Raw genomic sequence first — 18286 nt, 5'->3', positions numbered from 1 at the left:
GAACATTCTATAGTCACAAAGAGCCAAAGACACCACAATCATTGTAATATTGGTTTGCTCATGTCTCAAAGTGATTGGATATACATCAATAAATAAGTTATGTCAATTCCAAAACATAGGAACAAAATGATACATTAACAATGAACTTTGGAGGAAAACATAATCAGAGGAGATGCCGGAAAGGGAGATGAAACAGCATAAAGGTTTTTGTAGGTATACGTTCAAACTAAAAGTGCATGCCCTTGGGAGGTTCCAGGCTATGCTCTACCGTGTCAGGAACACTGCCTGCTTTCATGTCAAATGCCTATACAAAATATACTTAAAAGCTGTGAGTGCAAATAGAAAATTATCAGGAAAGAGCTTCAAATGGTTGTTATCAGAACATCCTAAGATAAAAATACTGAATACTATTGTTTTGAAGATTCAGATACAAAGCAGCAGAAACTATTATTCATCAGACAAACTAAAAGAGACTTGTATCTCAACTCCTGGAAAGGATTAAAGCATATATGGTCTGAAGTATCTATCCTTACCCCCCAACTAAATGCATAAGAGAAAGAGGAAGAAGGTAAGGTAATATCAAAGGCAATGCTTGACTAATCCTTCTGTTTTTGAAAACATACAAAGTTATCTTGTGGAAGCCACAAAGCAGAATGTATCATACATTCATTCCTTAGACAAACCACAAAAAAAAAGCAAAGGTTCTGAGACAGCCTACAAGAAGCGCTAATCAAACCAAACATCCTCTAAAGATGTGCTACAAAGAAAGTTAATTTTTACCTTTTGAAGAGTTCTGAAAAGTAGCGTGTACCGTTGTAAGCTACGAACCACATCAAGACTACCACCAAACCATCTGATTTAAGAGTTGAGGACAGGCAAAGAGCCAATGAAGGATGCAAGCAGAGATCTGAGATCTTTCCTAAATTTCCAAAATTTAACATTTCCCTACCAAACTGATTTTTCAATGAGAGCTAGTGTAACTTACAAAATTTAAATCTCAAATACTATTCATCAGAAACTTATTAATATCTTTTATAAGATTAAGACGACAACACGAGTGATAAGATATTCAGTGCCACCATACACATCACCAACAAAACTAAAAACTAAAAATTCAAAACTTTTCATCTTTCTAACGATCGAACAGTTCAAAAATTATCAAATTAGAAGAGAGACCAGATCAAAATCATCACTCAAAAAGAAAGGATACTGAAGAGGTATCGTTCCCACCAATCAAGCATGTAGAGCCCGAACGTGACATTGTAAAGGTAGATTTTGCGTTGAACCCAGTTCATATCTGAATCCAAATTCCTACAAATAAAAAAAAAGGTAAGAGATTGCAAATCTGGATTCAATGATCGGAAAAAAAAAAAAAAAAACTTTATCAAAAGACTCAAACTTTACCGCGTAAATCCAGCAGAAAACGTGATCCAGGTAACTGTAAACGTCTGGGGGAGATTCGAGATCTATGAAACGTGAAAAATCAAAATTGGACGGATACGTCGAAGCTTGGAAAAGTCTCTGTCTTACGGTTTCTTAAGAACGGTTTAAGGTAACCAGTTAATTAATGCCGGTTGAGTGGAACCAAACCGGATTTTCATCCCAGATTTTAAATCGTTGCATTAGCCACGTAGGACTGATATGTCGGATTCAGACACGATCGGTACTTAACGTTGGTTTGTCGGAACCCCGAAACCATATTTCATCTTCTTTACGGGAAAAATCATAAAAGTCGAAACCTTTCCTTCCTTCCTCATTTTTTTCTCTATTAAGTCGAAACCTTTCCTTCCTTCCTCCGATCCATTTCCCTGCCGGAGATGGCGGAATAGAGGAGCATAAACGGTGAACCGACGGTGCAGGAGGATGACGGTTTCTTCAATTCCGATCAACATGACGATGGTGGAAATTTATCGGAATTGAATAGGAAGATCGGAGAGCTGGAGTCTCGAAATCAGGAACTAGCGCGGGAGAAAGGTGAAATCAGCCGGAGAATCGAGAATCTGACGGCGGAGATGGAGGAGCTGAGAGAAGCGGAAGCGAATGCGAGGCGTAAGATGAGTGAGATGGAGCGAGAGATTGACAAGTCTGACGACGAGAGGAAGATTCTGGAGGCTATAGCTGCCAGAGCCTCGGAGCTCGAGAAGAAGGTTATGATCATTGAATTCTTAATGTCATTGTGCTTAATTCACGGTCCCCTACTAGTATGACTACTGGTTCTGGTGGAGCTATGGCGGCTGTTGCGGTTGCATTGTCCGGAGCAGACTACATTTACCACTCCAAGAGGTTTCGATTCAACTTGGAATCTTTAATTCCTCTGTTTTTTTAGTCCATTTCACAGTTTCGTAGTCTTCTTTATTTGGGTGTTTGCTTTACATCTTTTCATTGGTTTATACATTGTTATACTGAGCCTAAGATGAGAAGACATTTCTGTAATCATCGTTTACTATTTTTTATAACATAAAACAGTTTTAGATATCAGTTACAATCCTTTTAGTTTGGTTCTTCTTCTTCATTCAACCCACGAGCTGTTTGGCTTCAAGAGTCTTCTCATACTCTTCAATAGACTTAAAGAGCTCAGAGAAGTTACCTTTACCAAACCCACCACATCCTCCACTCTGGTAAACCTTCCCTTCCTCATCTCTCTTCATGCATCCCACTCTCTGTATTATCTCTATAAATATCGTCGGCCTACCACCACAACCATAAAGACATTCTCAGCATCTAACCAACGTAACTAACATAAAAGAGACAAGTCTCCTCTTACCTGTCACCAAGTGGTTTCGTAAAGATCTGAAGCAACGTCCCCTGATCATCTCTATCCACAAGAATCCCCAGCTCCTCACACTCCTCAATCTGCTCCTCACTAAGCACATCTCCAACCCTTTTCTTGAGATTCTTATAATAAGTAGGCGGAGGAGAAGGCATGAAGTCGAACCCTCCAACGCCGCTCCTCTTCCTCATCTCCCTCAGCGTCCTGAATATATCTTCGCTCATCAGAGCCAAATGCTGCAGCCCGGCTCCTTCGTTGTGCTCAAGAAACGTCTGGATCTGGCTCTTCCTCTTCGTCCCGTGCACCGGCTCGTTTATCGGCAACAGAACCATCTCGTCGTTGTTGGCTAGCACAGCCGAGTTTAAACCGCTCTCGGCTGTTCCCACGTCGTCTGCCGTGAACTCCGCGAACTGGTGGAAGCCGGTGAACCCCGCGAGGTAAGTTAAAGCTGGGCCGAGCTCGGGGACGTTCCCCACTGCGTGGTCGAGACGGCGTATACCGTAATCTAGCGGAAACGACGACGTATCGTCAACAGATTCAAATCCGGGGAGGAAATTAACGGTTCCGTTATAATAACTAACGTAACGGAGGACGACGTCTCCGTATAGTTTAACTTCCGCGATCGTAACGGCTCCGTTGAGGACGTTAGGAGGGGAGGAAGGAACGGCGCCGTTTGCTACGCTGATTGAGAATGCTGACTCAGCGTCTTCGACTTCGATCGCGACTGCTCTCACGCCGAGTCCGTGCGAAGAGAAGAAGGAGCGGCAAGAAGCGTGATCGAACGATGGGATTGAGGCTGTAGCGGACGGTTGAGCTTCGCCGGCGGAGAGAGAGGGAGAGTAGGGAGCGGTGAAGAGGAATCGGAGGTCGCCGGAGGTGAGTAGGTAGGAGGCGTGAACCATGTTTCCGGTGGAGAGATCGGATTTGGCGGAGAATCGCATGCCTAGTCCCCACGAGAAGCGGCGGGAGACGTTGGTGGCGTCGCCGCACCAGAACTCGATGTGGTGGAAGCGCTTTACCTTGAACTTGTCGGACTTTGGATTCTTCCTCACGAACTTGGAGAATCCGACGAGCTTGAATCCCGGCGACGCAGCGTCGTCGTGCTGCTGAGTTTCGGAAACGGCGGCGTTTTCGTGCCCCATAGAGGTGAAAGAACTGAGTGTGGTTCGTTGAGCTCTACGTACACATATAATAACGATTATTTTAAAAAATCATTTTATTTTCGGAAAGAATCTTACGGTGTATACAGTCTTAAATGGTCAGATCAAGTGTTGACTACTATTGTTGGACATCCAAGAGCACACGTGTACGGTTAGATTTTCATTAAAAGAAAATGTTACGTGATGTACCTCTCCCCTCTGCTGGTACTGTGGTTAGGTTTGTCTCCTTGTCCAGTTACGGAGTGCGTACGTGTAAGACTTATCCACCATTGAGAAAACATTGCATTTTCCACAATATCCAAAAAGACAACACTACTTTCTAATATTTTACGGAGTATCTGTTAATGACTTATTGATGTCATTTTTCTTACACACTGCATATGAAATGTTACAACACAAAGTGGAATTAAAAATGATACTCGCTTTCTATGTACAAAACAAATGAGCTTGTGTGTTTGTAATAAACTACACAATGCAACATCTAATGCTTGAGTGACCACCTAGTTTGCTTCATGCCTAACTTATAGTTTGCTTTCCATCGTACACCAGCCTTACTCATGGTCAGACGAGACTTGCGAAAACACTTAACCCCTCCTAAGTCCTAATCTCTAAGATCTATGCTAATGACCTCTTTTATACCTCCACTCAATTGGCATAATAAACCCATCCATAATCATTCTTATATACAGCCCATTCGCTTCACGCCGCATTCCTTTCCTAAAAAATCCTACTATCATTGTCATGTACGTTACAACATCAGGCCTTACTCCTTTGAGACCGAGACTGCAAAATAAACACCAAGCATCTTCCACCATACCCGCCTTGCACATCCCTTTGATGATAATATTGTACGTAATAATACCAATAACCATTTCACTCTTTTCCATATCCTCCAGTAACACCAACGCCCTTTCTACACATAAACAGTCTAACAAAATGTTGAAAGTAAAAATATCAGGACGCACGCCGCAAGAAACCATCCTACATAGAATCTCATCAGCAGCATTAAATCTCCCCACTTGACAATACCCTTGGAAGAGAGTGTTGTAAGTGACTCTATCACCAACCAACCCATCACGCACCATCATGAAGAAGATTCTCATCCCGTCATCCACCCTCATACACTTGCAAAACCCGTTAATGAGAGTATTATAAGTCACCAGATTCGGGGAGCAGCCTCTCCACACCATCAAACGAAACGCGCTTTTCGCCTCGTCCAGACGATTGTTCATACAAAGCCCATTAATCAACGAATTGTAAGTAACAATATTGGGATCTACCGATCTCCGAATCATCTCTTTGTACACTTCCTTAGCCTCTAGAATCCGTCCCTCTTTCACAAACGCATCGATCACAGCGCTGAAAGTGAACACATCCGGCTTGATCCCTTTCTTCATCATGTCACTGAGTAATCTCGCGGATAAACCCCACACACCAGCGCTGAAAAGGCCAGTGATTAAAGAGTTGTAACTAACAACGTCAGGTCTAACTCCAACGTTCTCCATATGGTGCAAAAAGTCAATCGCAGCATTCAAACATCGATTTTCGCAGAGACTAGCGATGATCGTGTTGTAGATTACAGCGTTAGGTTCGTAATCCCACTCCACCATCTGATCAATTAAAGATATCGCGTCGTGGATTCTATTCACCTGGCAGAATCCATTAACTAGTGATCCTAAGGTAACTACGCTGGGGCTATAACCAAGCTTCATCATCTTCCCGAGGAAAGAGAGAGCGACGGAGAGTTTCGAGCAACGGCATAAACAGTCTATCAAGATGCTGAAGCTGTAGAGATCGTGCGGGATTTTTAGATTTTCCAATTGAGTGAAGAGGTAGATTACGAGATCGTGCTGTTTCATCTTGGCGATGGCGGTTAGTAATCGGCTGAAATCGATGATGGAAGGGAGGGGACGAGAGTCAGCCATGTGGTAGAACAAATCGACTGCGTCGTGTAGTTTGATTGAGTGAAGCTCGCTTCTCAATCTCTCTCGGTAGTTACTGCCAACGGAAAATGCTCGGATACCGTGCGAGAGAGGGTTACCTTTCGCCAGGAGATGACGATGGTGAAGAAACGTTTTCGCCGTTAACGCAATCGCGATGGTAATCGATCTCCGCATCCGTAGTGGATTTCGTTTCGGCTAATTGGATTCGTTCACCATCTAATTCTACGGCGTCACGCTGCAAATCCTAGGGGGAGAAACGCCGAGCAGTTCTCCGGCGAGCTTGATACTGTCTCCGTTGAGTTTTCACTCGAGGTTTTGGGATATATGTAATTGTTGTAAACGACGACGTATCGATAAGTGGGTTTCCTTTAATTAGTCTTTAGTTACGTAATCACTTCAGCCGTTCGTTTCGCCCCGTTTGTTTTATACCAAGCGACGACGTATTGCCAAAAGAAACAGAGATTGTGTTTTGTAAAACCAAAGTTTCTCAAATCAACTCGATGGTTTTTCAGTTTCTATTTCAGACAGAGTTAGTATAAGGTTGCAAGCTACTAACCCTTGATCATGAAGTAAAGCTAGACATCACTACTGCAGGTCTTAATGAACATTTACAACTTAAGCTGCATGCTTTGCACAATAAGCTTATCAGATAAGGTCACAGATTCTCATGCCATGTTTGGTTCAACGTCTTGAGGGATCTCCAGAGCTGTTATATGCTTCTTAAACAAAGCCGCAGCTTCTTCCCTCTCCTCGGGCCGTCCCAGCTTGTCGTATACCATCGCCATTAAATACAAAGCTTCAGCTGTCAATTCATGGTACTGCACAATAAACACAATGGTTAAAAAGAAGAGTAACGGTAATCATTCACGATACTAAAATCCAATTTTTTCTGTATTGATGAGCTAAACCGAAGCTGGACCAATACAGAGTCCAGGCTTATATTAAAACAAAAACTACATGGGTATTCTTAATGGCACAAGTTACCTCCAAAGCTTGAAGCTCATCTGAAGCTTGCCTTAGAGAATCCAAGACAGTGTCAGAATCTGTGGAAACTGGCGAAATATATTCACAGCCCAACAAACAAGAGTCAGAACCATTTATGAACTCGCAACAAGCAAGACACAAAACTTATTCGTAGAGATAGATTCTATTCATTATATTCTAAACATCCTCGCTAAGCTCATATTACAACCATAATGTTCGTTCACTTCAATTTAATCTAATAAAACACAGAACAAGTTGGATTGTTGCTTTCGTTGTTCGTACCCCTTCATATAAATATTATAATCGTGCAACCAAGCATGGACTATAGTCAAAGCAGTACAACACAACAAAAAAATACCTGAAAAGCTTGGATCAGAAAGATAGCAGTTTGCTTCAAAGATGTATGCTCGAGCACGCAACTCAAGACCTCCATGGCCAAGAATCATAGGGAATGCGCCATGCAAAAGGTCTAACGCTCGCTTGGAATGATTTGATCCAAGACCACGCCACAGCTCGGCCAGAGTGAGAGTAGCTGATGCTTTGAGAAGATCCAAATTGAAAGACTGGCAAAACGAGATGCTTGCCAGCGCATACGGAAGACCCATGACCGCATTTCCTGCCATCTGAGAATCATAAGAGGGAGAACCAAAAGGTAAGGGAGGTCAGAAAGCTAATACAGAATTGAAATAATGACATGTTACTACTGCAAGCTCAAAAGCTACTAAGTTCTTGTAGCCATATCATACCTTATGGATTTCTGCTAACAGAAGAAGAACAGACGCCTTTTCGATTTGCAAATTGAATTTATGACACGTGCAAAAGAGGGAGTGTGCCGTATTTGCTGCCTGTAGAAAACGTAGTAACAAAGCAAGATGAAGATACACTAACAAAGTATAGCACATAACCTGTAACGATGTATTGCACATGGATTAAAAAAAAAACAGATGGTCAACAAGGATTCGAGCAAACCTGGCTATACTGTTTTGCAGCAAGCAACGTCCTAGCTTCACGAAGGCTTGCTTCTACTTTCAGCTCCATGTCTACACCCATGGTGGTTGATGCCAAACCTCCTAGCTCATTGCAGATTCGTTGAGCTAGCTTTAGATTCCCCCTAATGGATTTAACAAGTAAGAACGGCTGACTCGAGAGAAAATACAATAGAGAGCGTCTGTTCAAATTGTATTATCCCAACGAATGTTTTCAGAGCATTTGAAACTATCTACATAACCCTCAAACAATACACTAAATGATCACAGAGGGAAGATAAAGGAATCAATTTGGTTAGACACCCCCTTCCTTTCTCGTAACTATGGAGCTAATCTAGACTAGGGGAGAGTATAACAAGAGTAGTGGCATGTATAGGAGACTGGGAACCTTACCGATGCAAGGCATGTTCATGTAGTAACTGCAACTTGAGCAACAATATTTTTGATTTTGATACGGTTAAGAACTTTTCCTCCGCAATCTTAAGAGCAGCAAAGGCATCTGGAATAGCATTGGTTTAAGAAAAGAAATCAACGTAGGAGCAAGGTCCTAATAAACATAATCCGAAAACTAAGCACAAAATTCTGATTTTGTACGCTGACATGATTTTCAAAGCACTTTTGTATTGGTTCATTCAAATTGCATGACAAGCACGTATAACAAGGCATCATGAAATTGTACACAGAATCTAACCTTTGTATCCTTTATATAGTGCCAAATGTTGAATGAGCTTCAAGTATGCTAACTCTGCGTCAGATGAACTATAGATACAAGAAATATATAAAAATTACTCAAAACGAATGTAAGAGATCGTTCTGGAAAAGAGAAAGATCTAAAAAAGGGAGAGAGAGGGGTTGAGAGAAGAACAAGAACGTGAGACTTTTTTTGAAAATTACCTCGAAGAGTCACCAAATAAAGTTGCATACACCAAGGTATTCATCCGAGCCATAGGAGCGCTAGAAAAACAAATGGATTAGTAAATTCGGAGAGTTATGTAGTAGAGCTTTAAAAAAATATAATAATCATCTTCAAACAGAATGCCAGTATCAATCATACCTGCCATATAACTCCCATGAAGTTGCCCGTATTAAATAAGAAGCACCTATTATTTGTGATACAGACCCAGGAATCGAGACCAAATGATCACAGAACTTGAAAAAAGTCGAATTGTTTCTAGAACTAGATTCTCGGGAATACACGGGTTGACTCCATGGTTTTTGCAAGTCTTTAAGCCAAACTGAGCTAAGTGAGCCATCAATTGTCATTTTAGAGCTTTCAGAAGAAAAGTCGCTAATTAAGTGTGCGCTTAGTCTTATCTCCTGCCATGGATTATATAAGAACTGATTAGACTTCAAAAGGAGATAAGAATATTTCACTCTAGTCAATAATTGTTACTTGGTATATTTAGTACCTTGCAGACGCTAATTGGACAAGTTTTGTGACGCATTGAAGCTTTGGGACCAAACGAAAGCAGAGGCCTTTGCACATGCTGTAATACAACAAATAACAATACTGATATAGCGAATACTCAAGATTAGATAAACAAAGATATGGATTTAGCGAGTAACCAGCCGTGTAGGCGCTCACAGAAGCAGAATAGAAATAAACTAATAGATACTTTGAATGTAAAAGATTGTTGACTTACCATCAACTCAAATTTAGCCATCGCAAGATGATTAGAAGCCACTAAGCGTTTTAACTTTAGTGTGTCAGCTCTCCTCAAGGACTCTTTCAAAAGTATGTACACCCTTTGTTGTACAGATAATGAAGACGCAGTGCTAGTGACGGGTGAGTACGAGGCTCCGAGAACACTGGTGGTACTTGCAATGCCCATTTCTGATAACAAGTTGCTCATTGCTGCTAGTGTATAGGCTAGACAGGTATCATTACTAAGCTGCAGAATCAACAAACCTTTTGAATACAATAAATGAACTAAAGCTTGAATAACAGAATCTTTAAACAGTGTAAGCTATTAATGTTGCTCATGTGATTGCATATTCGAGCCAAACGAGATCAATGTGATCCTTCTAGCCTATACCCAATACAATAAATTTCATATCTGCTAAGACTGCACTTCCCCATGGAACCATCTAGAAATCAGTACGTATGGGAGTACGGTACATTAAGAGTCAGTGCAATAAATTTAGAAATCTAAACATAACGGGTGTAAAGGGTCCTAAGTCGCTTACAGAACTTAGTGATATAAGAATAAATTAAACTATCTCAATATTCAGCTTTACAAAACTTTCATAAAAAACAAGCCCTGCAGGAATTTATAAAACACCATTTTCTTCAAAATATACTATAAACAGAGCTAAATCAGATGAATTAAGTGATCATATACCTGTTGTGATACACGCACGGCTTCTGTTAAAACCTGCGATTGAGGAGAAACAATATTATAAGCGAACCAAACAATGATAAGACCCTATTTCATCTCTAGTGAGGTCACTTATACGTATGAAGTTATGCCAGAAAGTCCAATATTTACTCAATTCAAAGTGAGCCTTGTGAAGATTAATGTTGGAAAATTTTCAAGTTTCTCAAGTAAAATTTGTATATAGACAGAAGTATGATCCAAGTAGCTCATTATGATTTCAAGTAATCTATCAAAGTGAAGGTGTGAGGTTAACATATTCAAGATACATCACAAATGAGCATCACTTGTTATTAGCGTCACCAACACAGCCCAGTAAAGAGTAAATTAATCAATGTACAATTTGGTTCCAGGCAGGTTTTTAAGGTCAAGAACAATTCTTTGGCCATAGAAGCTATGAGAGAGTTAATGCTCACCTCTAGAGCCAGATTAGGATGCCCAAAGCGGAAATGCATCATTCCTAAACATAACAAACCAATCTCGTACCTTCCATGCATGCTACAACCAGTTGAAGGAGGAACAAGGTCAAATCCTTCAGTCCCTGCACTTTTAGGGAATGAAACATGGATCAGATCATCTTTGAAACACAATGCCTAGTGCCACATATCTATTAGGCAACCACAACTGGATATTTACAGGAGCCACATGCAAGCGATAAAAGCCTTCCATCAGAAATAATATTATTACTATTATACATTTATAGCAGAGGAAAAAAGTGAAAGAGTTCAGATTACCTGTAATCAAAGTAACGGAGGAGATTATCTAAAGCAGCAAAATAGTCGTCGCTGTGAAGTTTATTCAAGTAACGCAAAAAGTGAACCTGCATCATTGCAATGGCGTAAATAAGATGTAAGAATATCAAAGAATAAAAACTTCTGAAAGGAAAAAAAATGAAGACATTACACGATGCAACTCAGGGGCTAAATTTTGAAGCTGCTCAAGGAAACTTTCAATCGAACTTGAAAAGAATGAATTTCCATGGCTGACATCAAATTATAGGGAGATGAAAGTCAAAACAAAATTAGCAATACTTTTGACAGAAATATATCAGATACTGAGAAATAGAGGCTTTACGCTTCAATTGCATCAGCCTTTTCCATTAAAAAGCCTTGTATCTGCAAATTTGTCCGAAGGAATAATGACTCATCAACCCGGGTATCCTCAACTTTACTTGAAGAGGCAGAAGCAACTGAAGTAGCCTCTGCAAATTTGCTGGTACTTGATTTTTCCTTCCTACTAACTAGCAAACCTGCATATTTCAATTGTTATTTGCATTACTATGAGATTCAGGACAAAACAAGTGAATGCTAAAACATAAGAATGAAACAATAGAGATTAATTAGTATGTTGTTTCTACATTACGGAAAGGAAAAATCTTCCGAAGCCCAAATTTTAAACAAACAAATCTAAAATGTTCCATACAAATACTTCCAAGTCATCGTATGATACAGGATGAACTTTGAGTCTACCTTTGATGCTAATGCATCAGCAAAAAAAAAATTATTAAACATATATGAGGACCGTAGCATGTAAATTCTATTTCCTCAGTTTTCTAACACCTGAGATTCTGAGAAACTCTTCTTGAGCATAAATGGGTGAATAATAAGGGATACCTTCTGTCACTTTAAAGAGTGCTTCCGGCGTATGAAGGTGGAAAGAGACACTTCCACTTGCATTTCTATGTAGCTCCATTTCTTTGGTTGCTTTATCCATTACATAGATCTCCATATCCATCTGATCATATTGTGTTAATGACTCCAGATTACTATTAATGCATCATACTGAGCAGAGCTTGAATGGGCTTCTCTGCAGTAGGCTTCAATGCTTGAAAAAAGATGACAAACTCCCTGCACAGGTTTCACATAACAATGAATTGGACTGTTTCTTTCAAACACTCACTTTTGTTTTATAGCAGCCTAAAGACAATAGACATAAAATGACAAGAGCCTGGTGCTGTATAATATTAAGTTGAATATTAGTGTACTATTATTCAGTTTAAAACAAAACAAGAATGACAAAAACGTAAAAAGCAACAATACCTCGAACGATAAAAGGTTAAACGCCAAAATACAACGACGAACAAACATTCCCAAGTTGCTATTGTGATCCAAAACAATCCGATCATCTTGCACAGCTCCTGAATCAAGGCTCCCAAGTATTCCTTCATATAAAAAAAATAAAACAATAAATAACAAGATCCAAACATGATGCAAAGAAGAAAAACGGACCTTTAAGCTAACCTCGCATGTCAGTAAAGAAATTCAATAGATCATCTGGTGAAGACAAAGATGAAAATTGATTAGTCAAATTCTCAGTCAGCCACGCATCCACGTCATCCCCAAGTTCTCTTAATTGGTTGATGAGCTCCTCCAGCTTCATCTCATACATATCATCGCATGCCTGCAACATTTGATTAATTAATAATCATAATTTCGTCAGGACTATTGTTCCAAATCCACACTCCATCATCATCATCATTCACCGAGACCAATAATGAGAAACGGAATCGATATAAGCTACAAGATTCTCATCAACTCTGAGCCGTTAGATAAATGCAAATCCAAGAGAAAACGAAGAGTGAGACCTTAGTGAGAGAGAGCAAGTAGAGGCCGAGGCGGTTGTGCTGAGAAACGGAAGAGAAAGGGAAAGGGAGAGACATCTGAGCAGATGGAGCGTATATCTGCAGGAGAACGCAAACGGAGATCTTGTGCGGAGTTACCGCGAAAGCGCCGGCTGTTCTCGTTAATCCGGCCATCTCTCTCCGTCGCCGACTAGCCAATAAGATACTCAAATCTCACTTTATATTCAAGATGTAGCTCACTCTCTCTCCGGTTACTTCCTCCGACGAGCAGCTGGGATTAGGTCACTTCGGAGAGAGATTTAATTTTGGCTCGAGTCGCCGGGAAAGTGAGCACTGGTTTGAAAAGAAAATTAAAAAATAAAACCATCGGTTACCATTTTCTTAAATTGGAGAACCGGTTATTTATTTCCGGTTAACAATCGGGTGGTACAGCCCGCCCGTCCAGTTAAAGAGTATCTTTTTAACTAAGGAGATACAATGATTTTTATTAGCTGAATTTAAACATCGTTGGGGATGTAGCTCAGATGGTAGAGCGCTCGCTTAGCATGCGAGAGGTACGGGGATCGATACCCCGCATCTCCATTTATTTTTTTGAACTCAGCTGCACGTTTAAAAGATACTTATTACTTTCTCTTGTTACATGGCTCCGAATTTTAGGCACGAAGTTTTTTTACTTTAAACCTGGTGGGTGATTCATATGGTTGAAACAATGTTTCAGGGATGTTGTGATGGAAATGGAATACTCAAAGCAAGTGATGAACATGCTTAACTTCAGGCGCAAGTAAGCACCTCTGATTTCCTCCACACTAAAAATTTTAAAATATGAACACCATGGATATTGATGTGTATATAATTACAGATTAATGTAGCATAAGAAAAATATCAAAACAGTGTCTGAAAAAGAGAATTTGTATTATTATCTAGTCAAAGATGCGTGAGACTTTTTATTTTCTCTGTAATAAATAATTTCTTGTTTAAAATGACAGTGTCAAAGCCAGTAGGCCAGGGGGTACTGACTCAAGCCGTTGTCTTCTTCCTTCTTTCAAACCTTATCTTTGATCTATGGTTTTGCTGTAACCACTTGTCTTATCTCCAAACCCCATGAAGACAGTTTCGTTTTTTCTTTGTGAATTAAGTTTATTATCAGACTGATCTATTATCTGATAAACAGAAAAAGCAATGGAGACGACGAAGCTTGCTTCATACGATCGTGTAACTGAGCTTAAAGCTTTCGACGAGACCAAGACAGGTGTAAAAGGACTCGTAGACGCCGGAGTCTCAGAGGTTCCACGCATATTCCATCACTCATCTCTCAAACTATCAAACCCTAAACCACTTTCCTCTGACTTCACGACGATCCCAACGTTTGATCTCGGAGGACGAGTCTTCGAGGACGAGACTAAGCGCAAGAACGTGATTCAAGGGATTAAAGAGGCGTCAGAGAAGTGGGGTTTCTTCCAGGTGATTAACCATGGCGTTCCGCTTGATCTTTTAGAGAGGATGAAAGAGGGAGTTCGTGGGTTTCATGAGCAACCACCAGAAGTGAGGAAACAATACTACGGGCGAGATTTCAGTAGAACGTTTCGGTATTCAAGTAACTTTGATCTCTTCAGCTCTCCATCTGCTAACTGGAGAGATACTTTCGCTTGTAACATAGCTCCAGATCCTCCGAAACCAGAGGACTTGCCACAGATTTGTAGGTATGATATGATGACTCCATTGCTTAACCTGCTTTAATATCAGGACCGATTCTAGCTAGACACATGGTTTGGTTCTCAAAATTCAAATAGCTATTATACATAGGTTGCATTAGCCTTGCAGATTCAGTTTATCAGTTAGTTCGGGTCGAGTATTTAGTTCGACCACAATCCCGCCGAAGTAAACAAAAAATTTGGTTTGGTTCGGTGCAATTTTCGGTTAATTTTGGTCTTTAGTTTTATTTCCAGAAATAAACAATTTTTCGTTTCAGTTAGATTTCGGTATAATTTTCTAAAAACTTGGACATTTTCGGTTAATTCGGTTAGTTTGATTAACTTAGATTATTTTCCGTTAGTTAGGTTAATCCAGTTCAGTTATTATGATTACTTTTGGTTATTTTGGATCATTTGGTTATTTTTTATATTTTTAAAAAATCAAAAACCGAATCTAACCAAACTGAAAACAGATTTCAAAACTGTAACCGAACTGAAAACCAAAATTTCGGTTTGTTTCGGCTGGTTCGGAAAAAATTGCAGGCCTAAGTTGCATGGTCCTCCAATTATATAAAAATAAATAGTAAGACCAGCTCAAAAATGTTTTATTTTACTCTGGACATGGTGAATTGTTTCAGGGATGTTATGTTGGAATACACAAAGCATGTGGTGAATTTGGGAGAGTTTCTTTTTGAGATATTATCAGAAGCTCTAGGGTTAGAACCTAACCATCTGAATGAGATGGATTGCTCAAAGGGTTTGCTTATGCTTAACCATTACTACCCACCCTGTCCACAACCTGACTTAACTTTAGGCGCAACTCAGCATTCAGACAACTCTTTCCTTACAGTGCTTCTACCAGATCAGATTGAAGGTCTTCAAGTCAACCGTGAAGGGTATTGGTTTGATGTTCCTCATGTACCTGGTGCACTCATTATCAACATCGGAGATCTTCTACAAGTTAGTTTGCACAATCACTGCCTTTTTCTCTGTTTTGCATCGTATAGAATGTTCCTCCTCTTTGTTCAAAGGTTGTATTTTATTTTTGGTGTTGTGATGCAGCTTATAACAAACGACAAGTTCATTAGTTTGGAGCATCGTGTATTAGCAAATAGAGCCACCAGAGCTCGAGTCTCGGTTGCGTGTTTCTTCACCACGGGTGTAAGACCGAATCCTAGGTTGTACGGACCCATAAGAGAGCTTGTGTCTGAAGAAAACCCTCCAAGGTACAGAGAGATCATCATTAGAGACTACGCTGCTCACGTCAATGCCAAAGGTCTAGACGGAACCTCTGCTTTGCTCCATTTTAAAATATGAACATAGTAAGCTGCAGCTATCTCAAAACATAAGCGACATGAAACTATATGTAATAAAAGAATTCCCAAGAGGTTCATAAGCATCTCTATTTATGCTTCACTCCTGACAGCATCTTTAATGGAGATGTTTAAAAGGAGTGCTTAGTGGTGGGGCCCACCGTAAAAGAGGAAGAATGAGTGCCAAAAACGCCAGATTTATAATCGATGATGTTTGTACTGGTTCGCGGACCCCACTGATACGTGGTGGTCAACGATTGGCTCATTTTTTTTTAATCAGAGAAAAAGCCAAAAAAAAAAATTAAGCTACCCCACTTAGAATGCTAGGGTTAATGGTGCTCTAAGAATCTTATAAAGTTCCGATAAAGCTGAAATAAGTATATTCACTACTCATGAGTGATAGGCATGCACGTTCGGATTTTTTCCGGGTCGGCTTGTTTGGAACTCGAATAGTTTGGTTTGGCCGAATTGAACCGTTTTCAGTTATTTCAATTTCAAAAAAAATCACTGAACTTAACCGAAACTTATGAATTCGGCTAAATTTTGGTTTAAATTGGTTAAAATTTTAGAAAATAAGTTTGGTTATTTCGGTTCACCATTTTTGGCTCAGATTTTTGGTTCGGATTTTTGGTTTATGTTAGTGGAATGAAAGAGCATGTAAAGCATAATATATTAGTCCTTCCGTTTCGTTAAGTTAGATATTTTAGAAAATAAAATTTGTTTCATAAAAGTAGACTTTTGTATTTTTTATGAAAAAATTATGATCTTAAAAAAAATTAATTGACTTTATTGAATTAATATTAATTAAAAATTATTGAAAAATAAAAATTATAGAAAATAAAACATTTATTATAGTAATTTAAAGTGTTTTTTTAATTAGTGTGAAAACATTAGAAAAATCCATCTCTGTGAAACAGAGTGTTAAACACAAATAATCTCAACGAATTTTGTTAGGTTATTGTTCACGATTACTTGTTCAGAAAAATATTTGTAAAGTTCTGCTTCTGAGTGCTTTGAACATTATTTATGATGAATATGACGTGGAGCAAGAACAAGTATCAATACTATTAAATCTAACTTATTTTATAATTACTTCTAAATAATTATCTAAATATATCTTGTAACCACCTTCTAAATATAACTGCATCTAAATAATTTTAGTTTTGGATAAACTACTCATTATGTGGGGCCCCACATTATTCACGTTAATAGAACTTAGAGCATGATTATTGGGGGTTCTTACGGTGAGATTTTTAACAACCGGTTCTTAGTTTTTTTAGTTAAAAGTTAAGAGACGGATTCTTATATTCCACTAAAAACTTCATTTTAAAAACCTCTTAATAATCATGATCTTACCGTCCATTAGTGATCAAATCTTATTGGCTAAGTTCGATTTTTAATTTCCAACGCTGCTATGATTTAAGTTTTTCTATTTCAGTTGTCCCAAAAAAATCTTTTACTATTTATACACTTTTTGTCACCTTGAACTTAATGCAATGGTACCAAGACAAAAACATACAAAACTGTTATGACATTACTATCAAATATATGAAATCATATCATGTAAAATTTAATGAAAACATTTTATCTATTTATACTATTGAATTACTTAAAGAAATTGCAATTATACTTTATTATTAAATAAATTTAATAATTGTTTTGTAATAAGTGTAAAAATAATGTGTAAAATGGTTATGATACAAGCGTGTAATTATGCAACATCACAAATTCAATACAATTATCAAAACAAATTACTATTAATTAAAAGAAAATATTTTATACAAATATGATATAAAGAAAAACACAAATTAACGTAGACAGTTTATCTGTATCCAAAAACCTGAACCGAAATCGACCCAAAAATACAGGTCTGGATCCATGCTAAAATACATATTGGTTTTTTTTTTAGACCCGTGGGTCTTTGTTCGGGTCTGAGTCTTACCCGAGACCCGATTGGGTACCCAAGGAATCCGAAAATTATTGTATATATTAAGTATATTTAGGTGATTGGATATTTTTTTGGTATTTCAGATGTTTTCTAAGTTTGAGATTCTGATTTTTGGATATAATTTCAGGTTTTAGGTAAAATTTTAGATTTTCAGAAAATATAATTTGGGTAATCGGCTAAAATTTCAGATATCTTTTAGGTTTTTGGATCTAATTTTGGGTAAAATTTCTGGTATTTTTGCAATTCTTTGGATATTTTTAGGATTTTCGGCTATTTTCGGATCCAGTTTGAGTATTTTGGATCTTTTTGGATCTTAAATACCTGAACCAGTCCGAACCAAGATATATCCAAAAATTAAAGTATTTTATCGATATTAAAATTATCATTCCAAACCGATCCGAATTCGAGAAGACCGATTCAGAACTGACCCAAAACATTATAAATACTTATATGGGTTCAAATTTTCAAGATACAAAAGTCTTTGATCCGATCTGAACCTCACCTGAGGATCAAGATGCCCATACCTAACACAAAT

At 38.7% G+C, this 18286-nt stretch overlaps 5 protein-coding genes and 1 non-coding gene across 6 annotated transcripts; 2 read left to right on the top strand and 4 right to left on the bottom strand.

Moving 5' to 3' along the window:
* Positions 1-10: 10 nt before the first annotated feature.
* On the bottom strand, positions 11-18189 carry LOC106310783. Its single transcript, XM_013748004.1, has 6 exons — positions 18180-18189; positions 1517-1521; positions 1405-1475; positions 1211-1311; positions 781-853; positions 11-304 (listed from the first exon to the last, which is right to left on the bottom strand). Exons 4-6 carry the CDS (start codon positions 1293-1295, stop codon positions 292-294), a joined length of 171 nt encoding a protein of 56 aa, XP_013603458.1. The 5' UTR covers positions 1296-1311; positions 1405-1475; positions 1517-1521; positions 18180-18189; the 3' UTR covers positions 11-291.
* LOC106310776 (4-hydroxyphenylpyruvate dioxygenase) lies at positions 2415-3913 on the bottom strand. Its single transcript, XM_013747994.1, has 2 exons — positions 2765-3913; positions 2415-2688 (listed from the first exon to the last, which is right to left on the bottom strand). Exons 1-2 carry the CDS (start codon positions 3910-3912, stop codon positions 2514-2516), a joined length of 1323 nt encoding a protein of 440 aa, XP_013603448.1. The 5' UTR covers position 3913; the 3' UTR covers positions 2415-2513.
* On the bottom strand, positions 4133-6163 carry LOC106310775 (pentatricopeptide repeat-containing protein At1g06580). The gene has a single exon (XM_013747993.1). It carries the CDS (start codon positions 6045-6047, stop codon positions 4551-4553), a length of 1497 nt encoding a protein of 498 aa, XP_013603447.1. The 5' UTR covers positions 6048-6163; the 3' UTR covers positions 4133-4550.
* On the bottom strand, positions 6405-13116 carry LOC106310774 (anaphase-promoting complex subunit 5-like). The gene is given in 21 exon segments (XM_013747992.1): positions 6405-6691; positions 6858-6925; positions 7216-7480; positions 7604-7702; positions 7827-7968; positions 8237-8342; positions 8535-8602; positions 8738-8797; positions 8898-9160; positions 9253-9330; positions 9487-9735; positions 10186-10218; positions 10635-10764; positions 10953-11038; positions 11122-11200; positions 11293-11467; positions 11832-11990; positions 11993-12065; positions 12258-12379; positions 12459-12618; positions 12803-13116. Coding segments are annotated over 21 exon segments (2739 nt in total). The 5' UTR covers positions 12974-13116; the 3' UTR covers positions 6405-6538.
* TRNAA-AGC lies at positions 13309-13381 on the top strand. The gene has a single exon. It is a non-coding gene; the product is annotated as a tRNA-Ala (tRNA).
* On the top strand, positions 13882-15906 carry LOC106310778 (1-aminocyclopropane-1-carboxylate oxidase homolog 3-like). Its single transcript, XM_013747996.1, has 3 exons — positions 13882-14499; positions 15129-15450; positions 15553-15906. The coding sequence occupies exons 1-3, from the start codon at positions 13979-13981 to the stop codon at positions 15805-15807; spliced, it is 1098 nt and encodes a 365-aa protein (XP_013603450.1). The 5' UTR covers positions 13882-13978; the 3' UTR covers positions 15808-15906.
* Positions 18190-18286: the final 97 nt, after the last annotated feature.

The sequence above is a fragment of the Brassica oleracea genome, chromosome C8 (genome assembly GCF_000695525.1).
Source record: "Brassica oleracea var. oleracea cultivar TO1000 chromosome C8, BOL, whole genome shotgun sequence".
In the NCBI taxonomy this organism is placed as follows: Eukaryota; Viridiplantae; Streptophyta; class Magnoliopsida; order Brassicales; family Brassicaceae; genus Brassica; species Brassica oleracea.
This window is presented reverse-complemented; position numbering and strand designations above follow the sequence as displayed.